The sequence below is a fragment of the Anopheles stephensi genome, chromosome 2, assembly GCF_013141755.1.
Source record: "Anopheles stephensi strain Indian chromosome 2, UCI_ANSTEP_V1.0, whole genome shotgun sequence".
NCBI classification, from domain to species: domain Eukaryota; kingdom Metazoa; phylum Arthropoda; class Insecta; order Diptera; family Culicidae; genus Anopheles; species Anopheles stephensi.
In genome coordinates this window covers 28,842,887-28,859,741 of record NC_050202.1, presented here as the reverse complement: position 1 = coordinate 28,859,741, position 16,855 = coordinate 28,842,887, and the positions used below count along the sequence as shown (strand labels likewise).

Genomic DNA, 16,855 nt, shown 5'->3' with positions numbered 1-16,855 from the left:
AGCTTAATCCTCTTTATTACTGAACTAATATGGGCGCCATTTTAACCATTCCTCTCCAAACAACTTGCTTGTGGAATTGTGCGTAGTGTACCCGAGCGCGACAGTGACTTAAGTGTACACTATACTACTACTTTGCTTTTCATATCCAAACTTCACGGTTTGGTGAACCCGATGGCAAACACGATCACCGCAACAACCATTACGAGTCGGTTCAGAATGCAGGTCACTTCATCCCATCGGACATTTTTATGCTCCAACGTGTTATAGTTCTACAAATGGATTGAGAAAATAAGGGTAATGTTATAAATCGAATATGATACTTTGACGGCCAAACCCTGCAAAGCACTTACACTCCGTTGATCCATTGCGAGTGCATACCGTAATGCCGGGAAGCTTATAGTTCGCGCAATCCAGGAACCGGGCGATATGTTTGCACGCGTTCGCTTTAACCACAGCTCGATGACGAACAGAATCGACGACAGTGCGTAGAACACGAGTGACCACTGGAAATAGATGTCTGATCGTTGGGCAAGAAAGAAAACAACAGACGGTTAGAAAAGGTTTTTGGTAGATGTAGCTAGCATTACTGGACGAAAGTACATATTTTCGGAACTCCAGCACGTGGCACAATGACGGAGAGGCTCAGAAAGGAATTGAGCAGCACGATTAGCCCGAGCGAGTTCAGCAACAGCCGCGATCGTCCATCGACCAGGAAGGAAATGGATATCAGCAGGTTGGCCACTGTCATAGAGAATATATAAAGAGATATGAGTGTTATGTCGTCAGTCTAGAACTGATTGAACTGAATGAACCTCACCAAAATACGATGGATAGATCGAGACGGAATGTATGTCACTCTTCCGTACCATTTCGATGTGCATTTCAAGCATTGGTTGCCGTCCGTACGGCGTAACGGCCTGTTCGTACTCATGCTTACCGATCGTCTTTATGGACCATTCCGACTGTTCAAAGTCCGGATCAAACAGCTACACCACCGTGAACGGAATGATAAGGATTAATTAGGCGGGAAGAGCTACCTACCTTCCTACCACACTACTTACCACCATGCCCATAACTACCCGTATAGGTACGGTACGTTCATGGCTGGCCGCCATAAGTTGCAACTGGCAAGCGTTGACATCGTACGGCCACCGATAGCTGTCCGACAGGGTGCAGAAATTGATCCAGGAAAACTCTTCGATCTCCACTATTACCGTGCCTTCCTGCGAGAGGAAGCAGAGCGCGAGCGGTCCCGTGAACAGGCTCACCGGTTCGAAGGCCGGTGTCCAGATCGTGCGGCACACGTCACCGACCACGGTTACGTTGTCGAAGTCGGATGCGTTCCAGCGGTAGCGTTTATCCTGCCACGACAGTCCCATCGCACCGGACAGCTCGATCAGGTTGGTGGTCTGGTCGTAAACGAACCCTTGCACGTACATGTGCGAAATTTGAACGCCCGTAAAGTTGACCGGTGGATCAATCCACCGCGGTACCGCCTTCAGATGGTCCAGCAACCGCTGCTTGCCATCGTACTCCTGCTGCAGCTCGCTACCATCAATCATCGCCGTGCCGTTGGTCGTCGGCAGTGGACAGTCGTAGAACCATTTCGCCAATGCCGTGCCCCACGTGGTAAAGCTGACGTAGCTCAGCCCGCTAGCGTTCTTGCTCGGCAGCATCGCTTCCATGAACGGTTCGCCCGTTAGATTGCCGGCGTGAATCCGGATCTGCCCTTCCGAATAGATGCGAAGCCGCACCGGCAGTGGATCAATCGGAGACAGCAGCCCAGCGCTTGCCTTCGTCCTTATCGGGGAACCCTTCTGGCCGACGCGAATCTGCGAAAATGTGTTTGCCCCTCCACCGAGCACTGGCACAGAAAAAAAAACAATAGGGCGGCACGATTAGCGGAACTGGAACAGGAAATGGGGATCCTGCCGATCCTGCCTTACCTATCTCCAATGCAGTTGCACCAGTTTTGTTCTGATCCGACAGCAGGATATGGCCATCGCGGGCGGCCAACACGTACACCAGCAGATCGACCACCAGATCGGAGTCAGCCGGATCGTGGTGCTGCAGCTCATGCAGCTTGAAGAACGCCTGATAGTTGTACCCATTGATAGCGTTGTGCTGCTTGCATTTGTGCAATTCTGTGCGGTTAAGTTCGGCGAGGATGTTAACGATAAGCGACCGATTAAGCGCAACGAATTCTAATCCCGGCTTCCCTACTCACCGTCAAAGCTGACATTATACCGAGTGTCGGCGTGGCACTCGATAGCAAGTGCCAGCAGCAGCAGCAGCAGCAACACTGTTCCCACCACGGTACCACTTGTGCGACCCATCTCTGGAACAAGTTCCGCACCAAGGGTACAGTGTCCGGATCCGGATGAAAGTGAAGTGATGTCGGTTCAAATATGCAACTTACTGTAGCAAAATATTGTTCTACAGCCACCAGCGCAGCACATGCTGTGGCAATGGGTATTTGCTAACTGGACGATTTTTAAAAGCAGTAGGCCATGCTCTCGCTAACCACACAGCACACAGTGTGGCTTACGATTTGTGATAAGAACGAACTGAACGAACGCATTCCACATAGCGCATGTTCCCATCCGCCGAGAAGAATGGGTTAAAGTGGGACAGAAAAAGCATAGGCGAATAGATTTATGCGTTCGGTGTGTGCCCACCCTCACTAGCTGCTGGGAACGATTGTGCATAAATGTCGCCAAGTGCACCTAGTTTGTTTACTGCAGTTCGTACAACCCGAACTGGGGTTAATATGATTCATCGCAGTACAAGCAGTCGATGAGGAATGGACTACCCCCAGAAGCGTCGTAAGGCATCGGAATCTTGGGATGCTTCCCGGGTTTTTTTTTCATCGACAAAAATTCTTCTTCCAACTAGAAAGGTTTCTACTACTCGGAAGAAACACTACACACGCCTCGTAGTTGTTGATATGCAAACGTTTATCGGAACACGAAACCTTGGGCTGGTTTTCGAAAAGTTGGCCGAAGTGATTTGCGGGATCGTCCTACTTCAATACCGCTCTCAGCAAACTTACTGGTACAGAAAGTTAGGCAGCCAGCAATTTTCCGATGGGAAATAGGTTGGAAAAATAAACCGGAAGCTGGGACATTGTCCCTTCCAAAACTAGTCTTAAATTAATCAGAGATTCTGGATTTTAAAGGTGTTCCGTAATCGCTGGCTGCAGAGCTTTGTGCCACCAGCGGCCAGGAGTCAGTGATTTGGACGGCATGCTGTGGTGGAAATATCTGCATATCCTGCGAGGGCGTTGTGCGTCAGCAGCCAAGCAAACATTAACCAAGTATAGATTCTTCTGCTTGTCTCTCTCAGATCATGCTTGTCATTGTCATAGTCTTCGCTACGAGGGGAACATTCCGGATGGGCTATCGACCCCAGCCATGCCATGTAATGGCTGGCGCCGCTGTCGCCACTAGCACCGGGTCGTTCCGGAACACTCCAGCTCGCCGGATCAACCAGCTCTTGAGACGTGATCGAGAGTGGTTCCGTATGCGTATCAGATTCCGTTATGGTGGTATGGAAAAAGTTGTGTAGAGGAACGGAAGCAGCCGTTCCTGTTTTGCGACATTCAAGCCCTGTGCGACTACCAGTCCTTTTTTCATCCAGATCTAAATCTTCTTGTTCTTTCTTGGCACTACAACCTTGAAAGGTCATGCGCCATGCGTATGGTGGATCTGGATGAGATTTGATCCCCGATCCTGCCGTGTGAAGGCTGGCGCCGCTACCCTTCGCCCACCGGGACGGTCCAGATTGGAAATACGGGCATCAATTTCCTCTCTCGCTGTGTCATCCAACGTAGCGACACCAACCGACAGCTCACTTTGCTCGTGTAGATAAGTGGTGTCACGAATGTGTTCGATATACATAAAGCTACTCAAAGTAGAATATGAAATATACCTTTTTACTACCAGCAGTCTGCATGGACGAAAATATAGATGGAAGCTGAAATAGGCGCAAGGGCGCTGGTTGCAACCGATCCTACTATAGACTCTGCCGTATCTTTCTTCTCTACCCAAAACACCTGTCTCATTGGATCTAGATGAGCTGATCATGTCATGAGAATACTACCGGACGACCCGTAACCCGTAAAATCTCTCGTACTGTGTCCTTTGGGCTATCGAGGATTGCCGCAGTAAGACCGCGAAGCGGCTGTAGCGTCCTTATAAGAGGTTAATGAGTATCCAAGTATACTTACTTACTTATCAGGCGCTACAACCGCTTTGCGGTCTTGGCCTGCTGCAACAATCCTCGATACCGCTCACGGTTCAGCGCCGTCGTCTGCCAATTCATTATCCCGGCCGTTCTGGCGGACGCATCAGATCTCAATTTAGGCTTACCACGCCTCCTCTGCCCATGTGGACGACCTAAAAGGACTTTACGGGCTGAGTCGTCCGGTGTCATTCTCATGACTTGACCAGCCCACCGGAGCCTGGCGAGTCTAAGAGCTCGTCATTGTAGCGGCTCCTCCATTGTCCTTCCACACATACGGGACCAAAAGATCCGAGCATCTTCCTCTCGAACGCGGCTAAGAGGGCTTCGTCAGTTTTAAACAGAGTTCATGTCTCAGAGGCGTATGTGAGTACTGGGACTTTAAATGTTCTGTACAGTCCCAGCTTCATCCGTCGCGACAGGTATTTAGAGTGAAGCATTTTCCTCAGGCTGTAGCAAGATCGGTTGGCAGCCAGCACCCTTGCACGTAACTGAACATCAATGTTGTTGTCGGTGTGACTTTTGACACCACATAGGCAATGTTTTGGACGACTGCGAAGGTGCGGTCACCGATCTGTACATCACCCCCAACCCAAGTATAATGTTTGATAAATATCAATTATATTGAAGCATCGTTTTCGACACACCCTTACACAAATATAGTTAAAACCGAGACAAAGTGAGCATTATTTGAACGGATTTTTTGTTTGCCACCTCGCAAAATCACTGATGTAAGTAATCCATAAAGAAGGGCGTGTCCTCTGGGGCGTACGGAATGATCGGGATGTCATAGGGCATCGGAAACGGGGGATGTTTCTTGTTCGCTTCCATCGGGAAAAAGTTTTCGTCCAGCTGGAATTGTACATTTGGCATCATACAAGGGGGGGTTGTTTAATACAAGTTAAGCAACTATGCAGCGCTTACCAGCATCTTGGGTAGGAACAGTACACCCGCCTCGTAGCTATTGATCCGCAGCGGCTTTTCGAACCGACCGGTCTTGTTGTAAACACCCCATGCCGCTTTGGACAAATTCGCCGAGGTGAGCAAAAACCAGTACAAACCGCGATGGGACCAGCGGCAGTACGTTTTGATGTGCGGCATCGCTTTGTTTCGGTGCCGCGCTCGACTACACCACTGGTGCAGATAGTCCTTCAGCCATTCCTGCTTTACGTGCGTACTCCTGACGTACGGCAGACAGCCTCCACCGAGCAAACCGTCATGGCTTTGGCGCACATTCGAGTAGCTGGGATAAATCATGCGAAAGCCTGGCAACCGGCGTATGCCTACCGGGGCACTATCCTTCCGGAAGCTGGCCATAATTTCTCCCAACACCCACGACTCGGGCGACGGGCCAAGGCTACCGATGCTGGAGCTTTGCGCCACCAGCGGACAAGCATCATCGATCGGGGCGGCATGCTGAGCGAGCACGTGGCCCAAGCGAGGATGGCCCCATAACGGACCTTTCGCGGTGTTTGTGTGACCACCCGGAACCGAAGCTACGAGAAATACTCTGAAAGTGCATTTAAAGCGAAGGACAGTGAGAACAGGTACCAAGTGCAAGAGCACCGAACGGAAACATACTTTACGTCGGAAAAGTCAGTTTTTCTGATTCGTGCCAACCAGGGTTGCAGCTGGGGCAACTTGTAAGCATCGAGATAGGCCAGCAGACTGGAGCGGAAATCGGTTCTACTTTCGCCGTACGCCGTGTCAGATCCCTCCGGAACGGGTGGCAGCCTTGGGCTAACCCACAGTCCCTGTGTACGATTGTGCCAATCATCTTCGTATAGATTGGCGGTCGAAATGACGACACGCATCGAACCGTCCCGATACCCGTACAGGCCCATCTTCGTGTGGTGCACTCCAAACGGTGTTTTAATCTCCACCTTCACGGCGGTAACGTTCGGCTTCTTCTGCGACACCATCCGCAGCTCGGGCGTTTCATCGCCGTACAGTACGAGCAGCGGGACGTTTTCGTACCCGGCAAAAAAGTAATGCGCCAGCAGCCAGCCGATGTCGACCATGAAGTTCATCTGCACCGAACACTCCAGCTCACCCAGGCTCGAATCGAGCAGCTCCTGAAACGTTACGGCAAGCGGTTCCGTGTGTGTCGGCTTGGACGCGGTGATGGTGGTGAGGAAAAAGTTGTACGGTGCGGCCGCCGCAAGCTTTTCCGCCATACGGCCCCGCGGTGCCACCACCGGAAAGTACGTGCTGATGTCGCGTGGAATGGCTTGCTTTAAGGATATGCCCGTATCGGTCGAAGGGACGCTGGCAGAAGGTTCGGCTTTCGGTGGCGCCAACACTGTTGCTGCTGGTTTGTCCCTTTGTGCGGCCTGCATTTTCGCCCTACGCTCGGCAAACAGCGATTCAATCGTGCTTCGGTTGTCCTTCCCGGTGCTGGAAGGTTTTGGATCCGTTGGTTTCGGAACTGCGCCAGTCGAAAGTGCGGAAGTCGTTGGAAGCGGTTGGGACGCTTCATCCACCGTTTTCGGTTTCTTTTCGAGGTTTGTCGAATCACACGAAAGATGTGGAAACAGGCTGGATACAATTTTGAGCTGCTCGGCAAACACGCTTTTGTGTACTTTGACATCGTCCGGAATTTCGACCATCGAGAACGTAGTGGCCTTGGCAAGTAATTTTTCGACTGCAAAGATGGATAGGGAGCAATGCATAAAGGTGGTGTAGAAACGACCGGCATAAGCGTCGAACTCACTGTGTGGATGCGAATATTCGCGGAAATGGACCGGGTTTACACGATAGCAGTCACCTCCATACTGGCACACTTTGGTTGGTGCTGTGGGGAAAATTGCAGAGTTGGTTAGCGAACAGCATCACTAACAATGCCGACTCGGGAAATTCACTTACCATCGGAGATCATTTTCCTTTTACTATTTTCCATAACAATAAACAGTAGGCTCACGCAAACAAACGCAGAAAACGGTTTCGAATCATGACACCCGGCAGTGTTGCCAAACAGGCTTGTGTCACGCTGTCAAATTGTGGCGCCTTTTTTCAAATCAGCTGATTGGCAAACCGCCGGTAAAGAGACAGTATCGATTGTTTGTTCAAGATTCTATATTTGAGGCACTGTCTACTGTTTACTTAAAATACTATCATACACTCCCTTAGATTGGTTCGGGCAATGTGCCGTCTCGGTAGCGCGTCCAGTACTCTTGCAAGCGTTGCAACCAAAGCTGCCAATAACGACGCATCTCACCGACCGTAAGCATGTGCACGTTGGCCGGTTTTCCGCTAGTGTACGCTACAAATATTGCACCCCGTTGTACGCGCGCATCGCACAGTTCGCCATTTGCTTGCAGCGCACCCATGTACGCACACAGCTGTATCGGTGCATCGTAGGTGGCTTCGACGCTTGCCTTAGGATTGTCCGATGATTTCCATTCAATGACATGATATTGGCCCCTACGGATGAGAGTGATCATTTGTTTAATGTGCCACATAATCTACTCATCCAGCTTCTCACTTACTTAATCGAGGTAATGCAGTCTACGACACCGTTGTAGTGTAGGTAGGGATGGTACAGCTTTTGTTCAATCAGCTTTGCCGGTCGTTCCACATTCTTTAGCGCACCATGGATGCTTTTCCACAGTGTGCCGGTCTTTTGAACCATTTCCTCGGAAGGATCGACGCCCGATAGCCACGTTTCCAGTGTAGCGTGCAATGTACTTCCGCGGGCAAATATGTCCTTTTGCAGCTGTGCAAAACCTTCCTCTCCTAGCTCGGCGATTTTACCCGCCTTCCAGCGTAGCAGCGCTTGCCTTGATGCGTCCGGCATGGTTGCCGATAGTATCCGGTTAACCGATGGCGATTTGTACTGATCGCTTTCGTGTTGTTCGTGTAGCATCCAACCTTTTTCAATGATCCCCTTTGCGTTGGGAACGATCGGGAACTTGGTGATGTGGTGCAATTCTTTCTCTGTGAATGGAATCACTGAATGTTCCGTGCGAACATTTTCCACCAGCTCGTTGGTGGAGGAATCGGAGGTGGAATTGGAGGCACGCGAAACATTACGCGTTTGCCAGTATATCTCGGACGAGAGTTCACTTTCAGCAGCCGGCACATTTGTTGACTCCACATCGGTTGGTGTGGATTTCTTTTTCTTTTTAGCCGGCTTCACTACCGCACCGAACAGTGCCTTATTTTCGTAGTTTAACCGTTTGATAACATCTGCTTTTGATAGTTTTATGTTTGCACGCTTTGCGGCCGTACTATATACGCGGGAAATGCTGTATTTGAACATTTTTCCTTGGGGCAGCAAAATTACGAAACGCAGCACGCGCGACGGCCAGGACAATCTGTTTGTTTGTAAACAAATCAACCGAAGTACGCGCGTTCCACCGAGCAACACGGACACGTGAGTGACATTTTACGAATGAATTATTATTTTATTTTAATTCATATAAAAACTTTTTACAAATACATTCTTATCTAATGCACAAATGATTAGTATTGATTCGTTTTTATTAAATTATTTTGCTTAGAAGGATTTTTTTGTTGAACGACATGGATGACATGTGTGTAAGAATCGAACCCTCAGCCATAACCAGCGCATTGGTGACCATCGATCATCTGTCAAAATTGTGCAAATAAAAAAAACACACGCAACTCCAACAAAATACGAAGCCGTAGAGATTCAACCCAGAAAAGTATCGTCACGCAAATCGCTTTCCTCTAAAATCGTTGGTTTTTCCACCTAACAATGTGTTAACGCTAAACGCTACACGGTTGTTAAAGTGTAGTTCGAGAAGAAGGAAAGCCAATTGTGGAAAATTTGTTACAAAGCGAAGGAAAGGTGCAAAGGATAAGCTTGCATTAGCTAGTGATTAGCGTTTTGTGGTGTGAGGTTTTGTGCTTTTGCGAATGTGAAAATGAACAGTTCCAACCATGATTCGATTATTATCCGAACGGTGACACAAAAGTTCCGTGAAGGCGAATCCGTACTGGCCGTATCCTTTTGAAAAGGGGGGAAAAGTGTGTGATAAACCCGTATATTGTAATCCTGTAGTCTGAGCGTAAAGGATCAGAAAAATATCCGTATGAGGCTGTGTTGTTTTTTATTACAATTGTACACGATAAGAAACCGAAATTGGCTTTACAGCACAAACGCATGCTCTCTGTTTGGGTGAGGCAATGCGTTCTGGTCATTGACGAAAAAAACAAACACAGTCGTGACGAAAGAGATTGCGTTTTCACTTTTCGCGGTCGAATGCAAGGCGAACTGATGATTTGTTTACGTTTTGCCCAACGATAAGAATGTTACTCGAGGTAGGAAAGACGGGCCTTTGCCAATGGAAAGTAAGAGGATGGGAGAACATCGAGAACTGCGAGCAACAAATTTGCGGTTTTTTGTTGTGGGTGATCTTAGTAACCGCAGGACAGGACAGGGCTTTTCGCGTTTCTACTTGGATCAGATCTTGTTCCAGCAGCTCTCCAAACTAGTTTGGATGATTTTGGAACACACAATCTAGTTAGCAGCGAGCACATGATATTCTCTAAATTGATTCTCATTTTGATGACGCACATGGGGCATGTGTGTTTCTGCTTTTCGCAAGGCATCTGGCGGTCCGGAAAGGAAATCCCTCCTCCCCCCCCCTCCCTCCCACCTTCGCAAAAAAGTGGTAGCATAAGCATATTTGGGCCTGGGTTAGTTTATTTTCCTTAACCAGTAGATCAAACAACGACTGTGTAGATACTGGCAGCGTACCAAATCGTCGGCAACAACTTCCAAAACCGGCTGCTCGTGACGGTCAGCTCCAGCGAAACGGCTGCCTTGTTTTCGTTTTCCGTTTCGCGCGAACCGCCGGAAAGCATATCCGACCTAACGATTGTGGCCGTTTTCCCAATCAATGAATCATTTTTCGTCAACACAGGTAAGCGAAGGTGGGCGCGAAAGCGCAGTTTCGCACGCTCCCATTTGCCCCCATCGCTTTTACCTGTTAGCTACAAATTTCATCACACTTTCCCGTTCTAGAGTCCAGCTTTGGTGCGGTGTCTAGTCACCAGTTTACCGTGTATTCGGAGAATCAACCAACCACCTTCTACTACCACGCGACCGACGAAACCAATGTGGCCAAGGAACATTTTCTGATTAGTGTGAAAAATCTGAAAGCTTCGTACCGTGCCGTACCGATACATTCGCCGGCGGCATTCGAATGGCTGCAGTACTACAAACCGGCGGACGAACGGACCGGCCTGCTGGCGATCGATCGGAGTGTGGCGGACGGTAGCCAGGCGCCAAAGACGCGTGATGCAAAGTTTCGCGAGGAGCTCGAACGGCGGCGGCATGAGTACACGGTCTACGAACCGTACCACGTATACACCGCGACCTGGAATGTGAACGGGCAAACGTCCGAAACGATCGAGCTACCGGAATGGCTTGCCACCAGCGACAGTCCGCCCGACATCTATGCGGTCGGCTTTCAGGAGATCGAATGGACGCCGGAGAAGATTCTGATGAACGAAACCAAAATCGATCGGACCTGGGTGTAAGTGTGCTTGTTGGAAGGGGTAAAACCGGTAAAACCAACGCTTTCTATACCGATTGCCTTCGGTGTGGTTTACTTCTTCCAGTGATAAGGTGATGAGCGGTCTTCACAAGGGAGCCATCTATACCGAGCTTGCCTCGGTACGGTTGGTGGGCATGATGCTAACCGTCGCTGTTAAGAGCACGATTTATCCGAAGATAAACGATTGTCTCACATCTGCCGTCGGTACCGGAACGCTAAAATGGGTAAATGGGTGAAGGCGCTCGCCATACCATCATATCGATGCCCCGAACCGATCCGGCTATAAATAATGTTATCGATTGATTCTTCCTCTGTTTGTTCTGTTTCTCTTGCAGGGCAATAAAGGTGGCGTTGGGGTGAGCTTTAAGTTAAACGAAGCCCTGTTTTGCTTCGTTAACACGCACCTGGCCGCACACACGCAGGAAGTGGAGCGTAGGAATGACGATCATGACGACATTATACGCCGCATGTCGTTCGAAAATGGGTTTCAGATGCGTTCGATCGACGAACATCAGTAAGTATTGGGGGTGAAGTGAAGGTACGAGGGCTCTTTTTTGTTTTGCTTATCAAGCCACATTGCCGTCATAAAAGCATAGATAAGAAACAGGCGAAAGGCGATTTACAGATATCGCGATTGTACAAACAGTTTTTCTTATCGGAAGTATTGCGGCATTTGTAAGCCGTGTAGCAATAGCGTTAATCGTTGACCCCGAATGCAAAGTATTGTCCGGCGGACCTTCTTCTTCTTCTTCTTCTTTCTTGGGTCCTATGGAGCACGTCTAAAAGACATGATCCGGTGTCCAGTCCGTCAGGTCTGACTGCTCTTGATCCAGCCATCGTGCTTGCTGTGCTACAATACGTCTCGTGCCGAATGGGCCGAACTGACGAGCATCTTCCTGGTAGGGTATGAATCCGGCCTCTTCATCGCGTGCCCTAACCAGCGTATCCTTCCGGCGTTGGCATCCATCAAGGATATCTGCTCCGTCAGATACGGCTCAGCTAGCTCGTGGTTCATTCTCATTCTCCACACACCCCCAAAGATAGTCCGTAACACCCGCCGCTCGAAGATGGCGAGTGCATTGGTGTCATCCGCCAGGCATAGTCCAGGACTCGTGACCGTAGAGGACTACCGAGCGTATCAGTGTGCAATATGTGGCGCACTCAGTAGCCTGTTAAGATGCTTATGACCGTTCGCCAGTGGTCATTAGTGGCCAGTGGTTTGTAGAATCATACATAGCATGAACGTTTGACATATTTCTTCAAGGGGAAGGTACTCTGGTTTGTCTACATTGAGTAAGCTCGTTGGCTGTGCCACAAGATACGATGTAGTGGCATCGACTGCAATGACGCTAACCACGAATGGAGGAGTGTCTGTTGCCTCTTACACTCTTAAAGCTTTCCTAAATTTGTAGGTGATCGATTCAGACTCTCTAACATTGTCTTTCCGCCCCTCCTTTCATTATGTTTCATTTGCAGTCACATATTTTGGATCGGTGACTTAAACTATCGTCTCGATGGTCCGGAAGTGTCACAGGAGTACGTCAACCGGAAGGATCGCGACTACAATCAGCTGTACCAGCACGATCAACTGTACGTGGAAAAGCGTCGGAACCGTATCTTTCGCGACTACAAGGAGGGCAAGATTATATTCCCCCCTACGTACAAATACAATCCCGGCACGGATGAGTGGGACAGTAGCGAGAAAAGCCGGACGCCCGCCTGGTGTGATCGCATCCTGTGGAAAGGGCAGCGGATAGAGCTGCTACGGTACCGCAGTGTGATGCAGCTGCGAAAAAGCGACCATAAGCCGGTGTATGCGGATTTTAAGGTTGATGTAAGTGTGGACCGAATTCTTAGTAAGCCTGCTGCAGGATCTACAACAACCAACATTTCTTTTTAAGGCTCAAGCAAAGGATCAGGCCATGCTGAAAAAAATAAGCGAAGAGGTACTGAAAACGGTCGACAAGTATGAGAACGATAACCAGCCCCAGATTACGGTGGAGCAGACCGATCTCGACTTTGGTTTGATACGGTTCAATGAAAAGTACTCGCGCGAGCTGCTGGTAGCGAACAACTGCCATCTGCCGGTGCGTTTCCGGTTCGCCTGCAAGGATGACCGGAACAGCCAGGTGTGCGAAGAGTTCATCCGCATCAGCCACAGCAAAGGGGAGCTGCTGACCGGCAGCAGCTTAAGCATACGCATCGACATACTGGTGGATGCGCCGGCCGCTTCCCGCATGCTGCGCAAGCTGAAGGACGCCCAGGCCGGCATCAAGGTACCGCTCGACATTCTGGTGCTGCACGTGGAGAACGGGCGGGACATTTTCATCACCATCTTTGGCGAGTACAGGCCGAGCTGCTTCGGTGTGTCGCTCGACACGCTGATGAAGCTGAACAAGCCCGTCTCGCTGTACGCCATCCACGAGCTGGTAGCGTTGGATCACGAGGAAAAGCTTATCGATCTGGTTGGGGACGATGTGGGCGGTAGCAATCTGCGATTCCCGCGCGAAATCTGGCGCCTGGTGGACAATCTGCGCAAGATGGGCCTGCAGACGCCACAGCTGTTCACGCTCGACCGAAGGATTGGACAGTCGGATGCGGCCAACTTACTCGAAATCCGTGACTGGTTGGACGCCTGGTCAACGGACGATTTTCGTATCCTTTTTTTTGTAGATGTTTTTGGCGTGTTTTAGGTGAAGTTTTCTTTTTTTTTCCTTAACTAAGGTTTTACGATTCCAGCCGGCACACCACATTCGACAGCGGAAGCACTACTAATGATGCTCGAAGCCCTTCCAGAACCGGTAGTCACGATCAGCGAACGGGAGTGCATCATTGCGGCGGACAATTTTGACCGCTGCAAGGAGCTACTGCGCACGAAGCTAAAGTCCGTCAATCGGCTTCTCTTTCTGTACATCTGTCTCTTTTTGCAGGATCTCTGGAACGCAAACAAATCGATCCGGATCGAAACGATCGGTAGGTGGCGACAGCGATGTGCAGACGGTGTGTCAGAATGAGAGGATGAGTTAAATCTGAGCAATCACTAAGATTTAACGCTCCATGCCGACGAACCACTCACTCACTGCGTTTTAACTCATCGAGTACGTTTGTATTGTTTGTTTGTGTTGCAAAAACAAGTTGCATTGACTGAACTCATCTAGCCATCCTGTTTTGCTGTATCGAAGGGATATTTAACTCACGCGTGAGTGAAACATAATGAGTGAGACGTACTGAGTGAGTTAAAATATAGTGAGTGAGGTAAAACGTAATCAGTGAACAGAGTGAACATAGTGAGTGAGTGAATATAAGATTTAGCTTACTATTCTAACTCATTCACTCTGCTGGAGTTCACGTTACTGAGCGGTCATTCCCATCACGAGACAAAACAATCGCACAAAAAAGAAGAAAAAATAATTAATGCTTGTTTTTTTCGTTGATTTTTAGCGGGACTGTTTGGTCGAATAATGATTCGAAGTCAGCTGCCGGCAAAGCCCGAGTTTAGCAACAGTATTTATGCGTATGCCGAAGGTGAACGTGACCAGCGAAGACGGTTCATGATGACACTACTTAACAATAATGTGCGAGAGTTTGCCCGTCAGGAGATGAGCACTTACTGAAGCGTGTGGAATTGTATACTCAGGATTGAGCCTTGAAGCCACGATAAAGAGCAATAGTAGCGTTTTTACACACATATATCGATAGGTTGGTTTTGTGGAAACGACAACCTTATCTCATCTCACCAGAAACACACACACAGACACACACCTGTAGCAGTCGAAAGGCTTTTTGTATGCAAAGGAACCCACGCCAGCAGTGTGTCGAACCCTAAATCCCGCCGTCGTCGCCATAGTAACGCGGCGAGCGTTGTGCACGGTGATGTGCTGTTGTTTTCTAGCATTCTCATGTACATTATGAATGGAAAGAAGGAAGGAAGGCGCTATACAAAGAATTGATAAATGAACTGTGAATGATGTTAAAACAAAAAACCTACTCACACGTGTGTTGTTTTTTTTGTTGTTCGGGTTTTTTTTAAGACTTCATTTTGCACTGTCGATAAGGGGTTTTGCAACGGCGGAAAGAAACACATTATTTCACTTCCGAGGACGGCCGGCTGCTTTCTTGCTCGTGGCCGACTGCTTGTCTTTGTTCGTTTTGTTCTGCAACAGTGGGTGCACATCGTCGATCGGTGCATTATCGAGCGCGATCTCGTACTGGCTCGTTTTGCGCTTCTTCATTAACGGTTCGTTTTCCTTCATCGAATCCGGGCCACCGCTGGCGCCGCCGCCACCACCACCACCGCCGAGTCCTCCGACCGAAGCACCAAATCCACCGCCGAGCGTATCGTTGTCCTGCGAACCCCAGCCATCCTCGGGATCCTCCACCTCCGGTGCCATCGGTAGAAACTGTAGCGCATGCTCATCCTCGTACTCCTCGTCCGAGCTGCAGAAGGCGGCGATCGGTTCGGCGGATACGACGTCCACCTCCACCTCCTCGTCCTGCTTCGATTCGGCCGCCAGATCGACCGACTTGTCCTCGTCGGTAATGTCAAACTCCGATTCGCGCTCCTCATACTCGACGTTTTCATCCAGCTCCTTAAAGTCGGGCGCAAAGGCGGACCAATTTTCGACCTGATTCTGGGCCCAGATAGACACCAGCCCGGAGCTGATGCTGGCAATGATCGGCCGCACCGGATGCCAAACCACGTCCAGCAGCAGCTCGCCCTTGGTGCCGTGCAGAATCTTTACCAGATTTCCGATCGATTTCTCCCACACGTAGAGCGCGTGCTGCCGGGCGCTGCCGGCACAAATATATTCACCATCGCCCGAAAAGCAACACTTTTTCCACGTTGTCCTGCAAGGGGAAGAATCGCAAGGAGGGGATTTTGTGTAGCTGTTTCATTGCGGCAAATGCGATGTGTGGCTTACTTATTAACCAGATCCTGTAGCTTCTGTATCGGTTCGGGTTCACCGTCCTTCCCGCACGTGACCACCTCCTTGGAGTCGTACACGCGAATGACACGGTCGGATGTGTTCACCAAAAATGCCCTACAAACAAGAAAAGCACATTGGCATTCGAACGTTTCGCGCTCGTTAAACCCCTGATGCACTTACTCTCCTCGTCGGGCAAACTCTATGCTCTTGACGGCCGTCACACTCGAGCTTCCCAACACGATCTTAAAGCTGGCCACGATCTCGAGCGTATTGGCATTCAGCACGAGAATTTTGCCCTTCGCATTGCCTGTGTAGATGTGTTCCCCTCGACGATCGAATGCAGCGACAATATTCAAATCACCCTGCGCGATGGGATCAAAACTTACAAAACTGTCCTCCCGTTTCGTTTACCTCCACTTACATCATTATCCAGCGGTAGACACTCGTGCTTACCACCGATGTCCACCAGGATCGCGGCATACCGCATCGGACAGACCAGAAATTTGTGATCGTTCCTTGGGTGGAACTGTACCTTCAGTATCGGCGACGGGAACCGGTACTTGTGCTCGCAGTCACCGCTCAGCACGTCCCAGATGCACACGTTGTTGTCGGTCGAGGCGGACAGCAGCTTGTGACCGTTGCGCGACCAGCACAGACTGCACACCGGATGGACGTGGGCAGAGATGATCTTTGCGATACCGCGCGTTAAAAAGTCCCAGATGACCACCCGACCATCGTTGCAACCGACGGCCAGCAGGGTGCCGTACTTGTTGAAGGCGCACGTTACCGCCAACGATATGCAATCCAGCGAGCCATCGAATTCTTCCGGATAGTTTTGGCCGAACGATTCTGTGGATGAGACACGGTACAGCTTTAGCAGCCGGTGCGGTTTGCTTGCGGACACTTCGCCTTACCAAGCAATTCTAGATTCATCGCTGTTTCATGCGGGAAGGTGCACGATTTATGCAGGTAGATCACAAACGAAAGCACAAGCCGAATATGGCTTCCCTCTATCCCGAATGCGACAGGGCAACAACAATCAACAAACGCTTTATGATGTAAACAAACGCTTGGCGCACTTTGGCAGTGTTGCCAGATGGTGCTGTTTTACCGAAAACGCTATGAAGGTTTGTTTGAAGCGTTTTTCGAATTTAAATC

At 49.7% G+C, this 16,855-nt stretch overlaps 5 protein-coding genes across 5 annotated transcripts; 1 reads left to right on the top strand and 4 right to left on the bottom strand.

The window, feature by feature from the left end:
• On the bottom strand, window positions 1–2,536 carry LOC118506091 (neuronal acetylcholine receptor subunit beta-2-like). The gene is made up of 7 exons (XM_036042771.1): window positions 2,228–2,536; window positions 1,947–2,144; window positions 1,062–1,864; window positions 818–986; window positions 601–741; window positions 351–517; window positions 1–269 (listed from the first exon to the last, which is right to left on the bottom strand). The coding sequence occupies exons 1-7, from the start codon at window positions 2,334–2,336 to the stop codon at window positions 153–155; spliced, it is 1,704 nt and encodes a 567-aa protein (XP_035898664.1). The 5' UTR covers window positions 2,337–2,536; the 3' UTR covers window positions 1–152.
• A 2,305-nt stretch (window positions 2,537–4,841) lies between these two features.
• Window positions 4,842–7,234, bottom strand: LOC118506089 (probable tyrosyl-DNA phosphodiesterase). The gene is made up of 5 exons (XM_036042769.1): window positions 7,108–7,234; window positions 6,956–7,036; window positions 5,824–6,886; window positions 5,167–5,752; window positions 4,842–5,094 (listed from the first exon to the last, which is right to left on the bottom strand). Exons 1-5 carry the CDS (start codon window positions 7,139–7,141, stop codon window positions 4,966–4,968), a joined length of 1,893 nt encoding a protein of 630 aa, XP_035898662.1. The 5' UTR covers window positions 7,142–7,234; the 3' UTR covers window positions 4,842–4,965.
• Window positions 7,235–7,295: 61 nt separating this feature from the next.
• LOC118506090 (mitochondrial genome maintenance exonuclease 1-like) lies at window positions 7,296–8,581 on the bottom strand. The gene is made up of 2 exons (XM_036042770.1): window positions 7,731–8,581; window positions 7,296–7,665 (listed from the first exon to the last, which is right to left on the bottom strand). The coding sequence occupies exons 1-2, from the start codon at window positions 8,501–8,503 to the stop codon at window positions 7,368–7,370; spliced, it is 1,071 nt and encodes a 356-aa protein (XP_035898663.1). The 5' UTR covers window positions 8,504–8,581; the 3' UTR covers window positions 7,296–7,367.
• Window positions 8,582–8,835: 254 nt separating this feature from the next.
• On the top strand, window positions 8,836–14,727 carry LOC118506086 (inositol polyphosphate 5-phosphatase OCRL-like). The gene is made up of 9 exons (XM_036042765.1): window positions 8,836–9,209; window positions 9,953–10,133; window positions 10,235–10,748; window positions 10,834–10,993; window positions 11,105–11,283; window positions 12,246–12,603; window positions 12,671–13,424; window positions 13,509–13,742; window positions 14,211–14,727. Exons 1-9 carry the CDS (start codon window positions 9,132–9,134, stop codon window positions 14,381–14,383), a joined length of 2,631 nt encoding a protein of 876 aa, XP_035898658.1. The 5' UTR covers window positions 8,836–9,131; the 3' UTR covers window positions 14,384–14,727.
• Window positions 14,728–14,772: 45 nt separating this feature from the next.
• Window positions 14,773–16,764, bottom strand: LOC118506088 (retinoblastoma-binding protein 5 homolog). The gene is made up of 5 exons (XM_036042768.1): window positions 16,612–16,764; window positions 16,119–16,546; window positions 15,878–16,059; window positions 15,692–15,811; window positions 14,773–15,617 (listed from the first exon to the last, which is right to left on the bottom strand). Exons 1-5 carry the CDS (start codon window positions 16,628–16,630, stop codon window positions 14,858–14,860), a joined length of 1,509 nt encoding a protein of 502 aa, XP_035898661.1. The 5' UTR covers window positions 16,631–16,764; the 3' UTR covers window positions 14,773–14,857.
• Window positions 16,765–16,855: the final 91 nt, after the last annotated feature.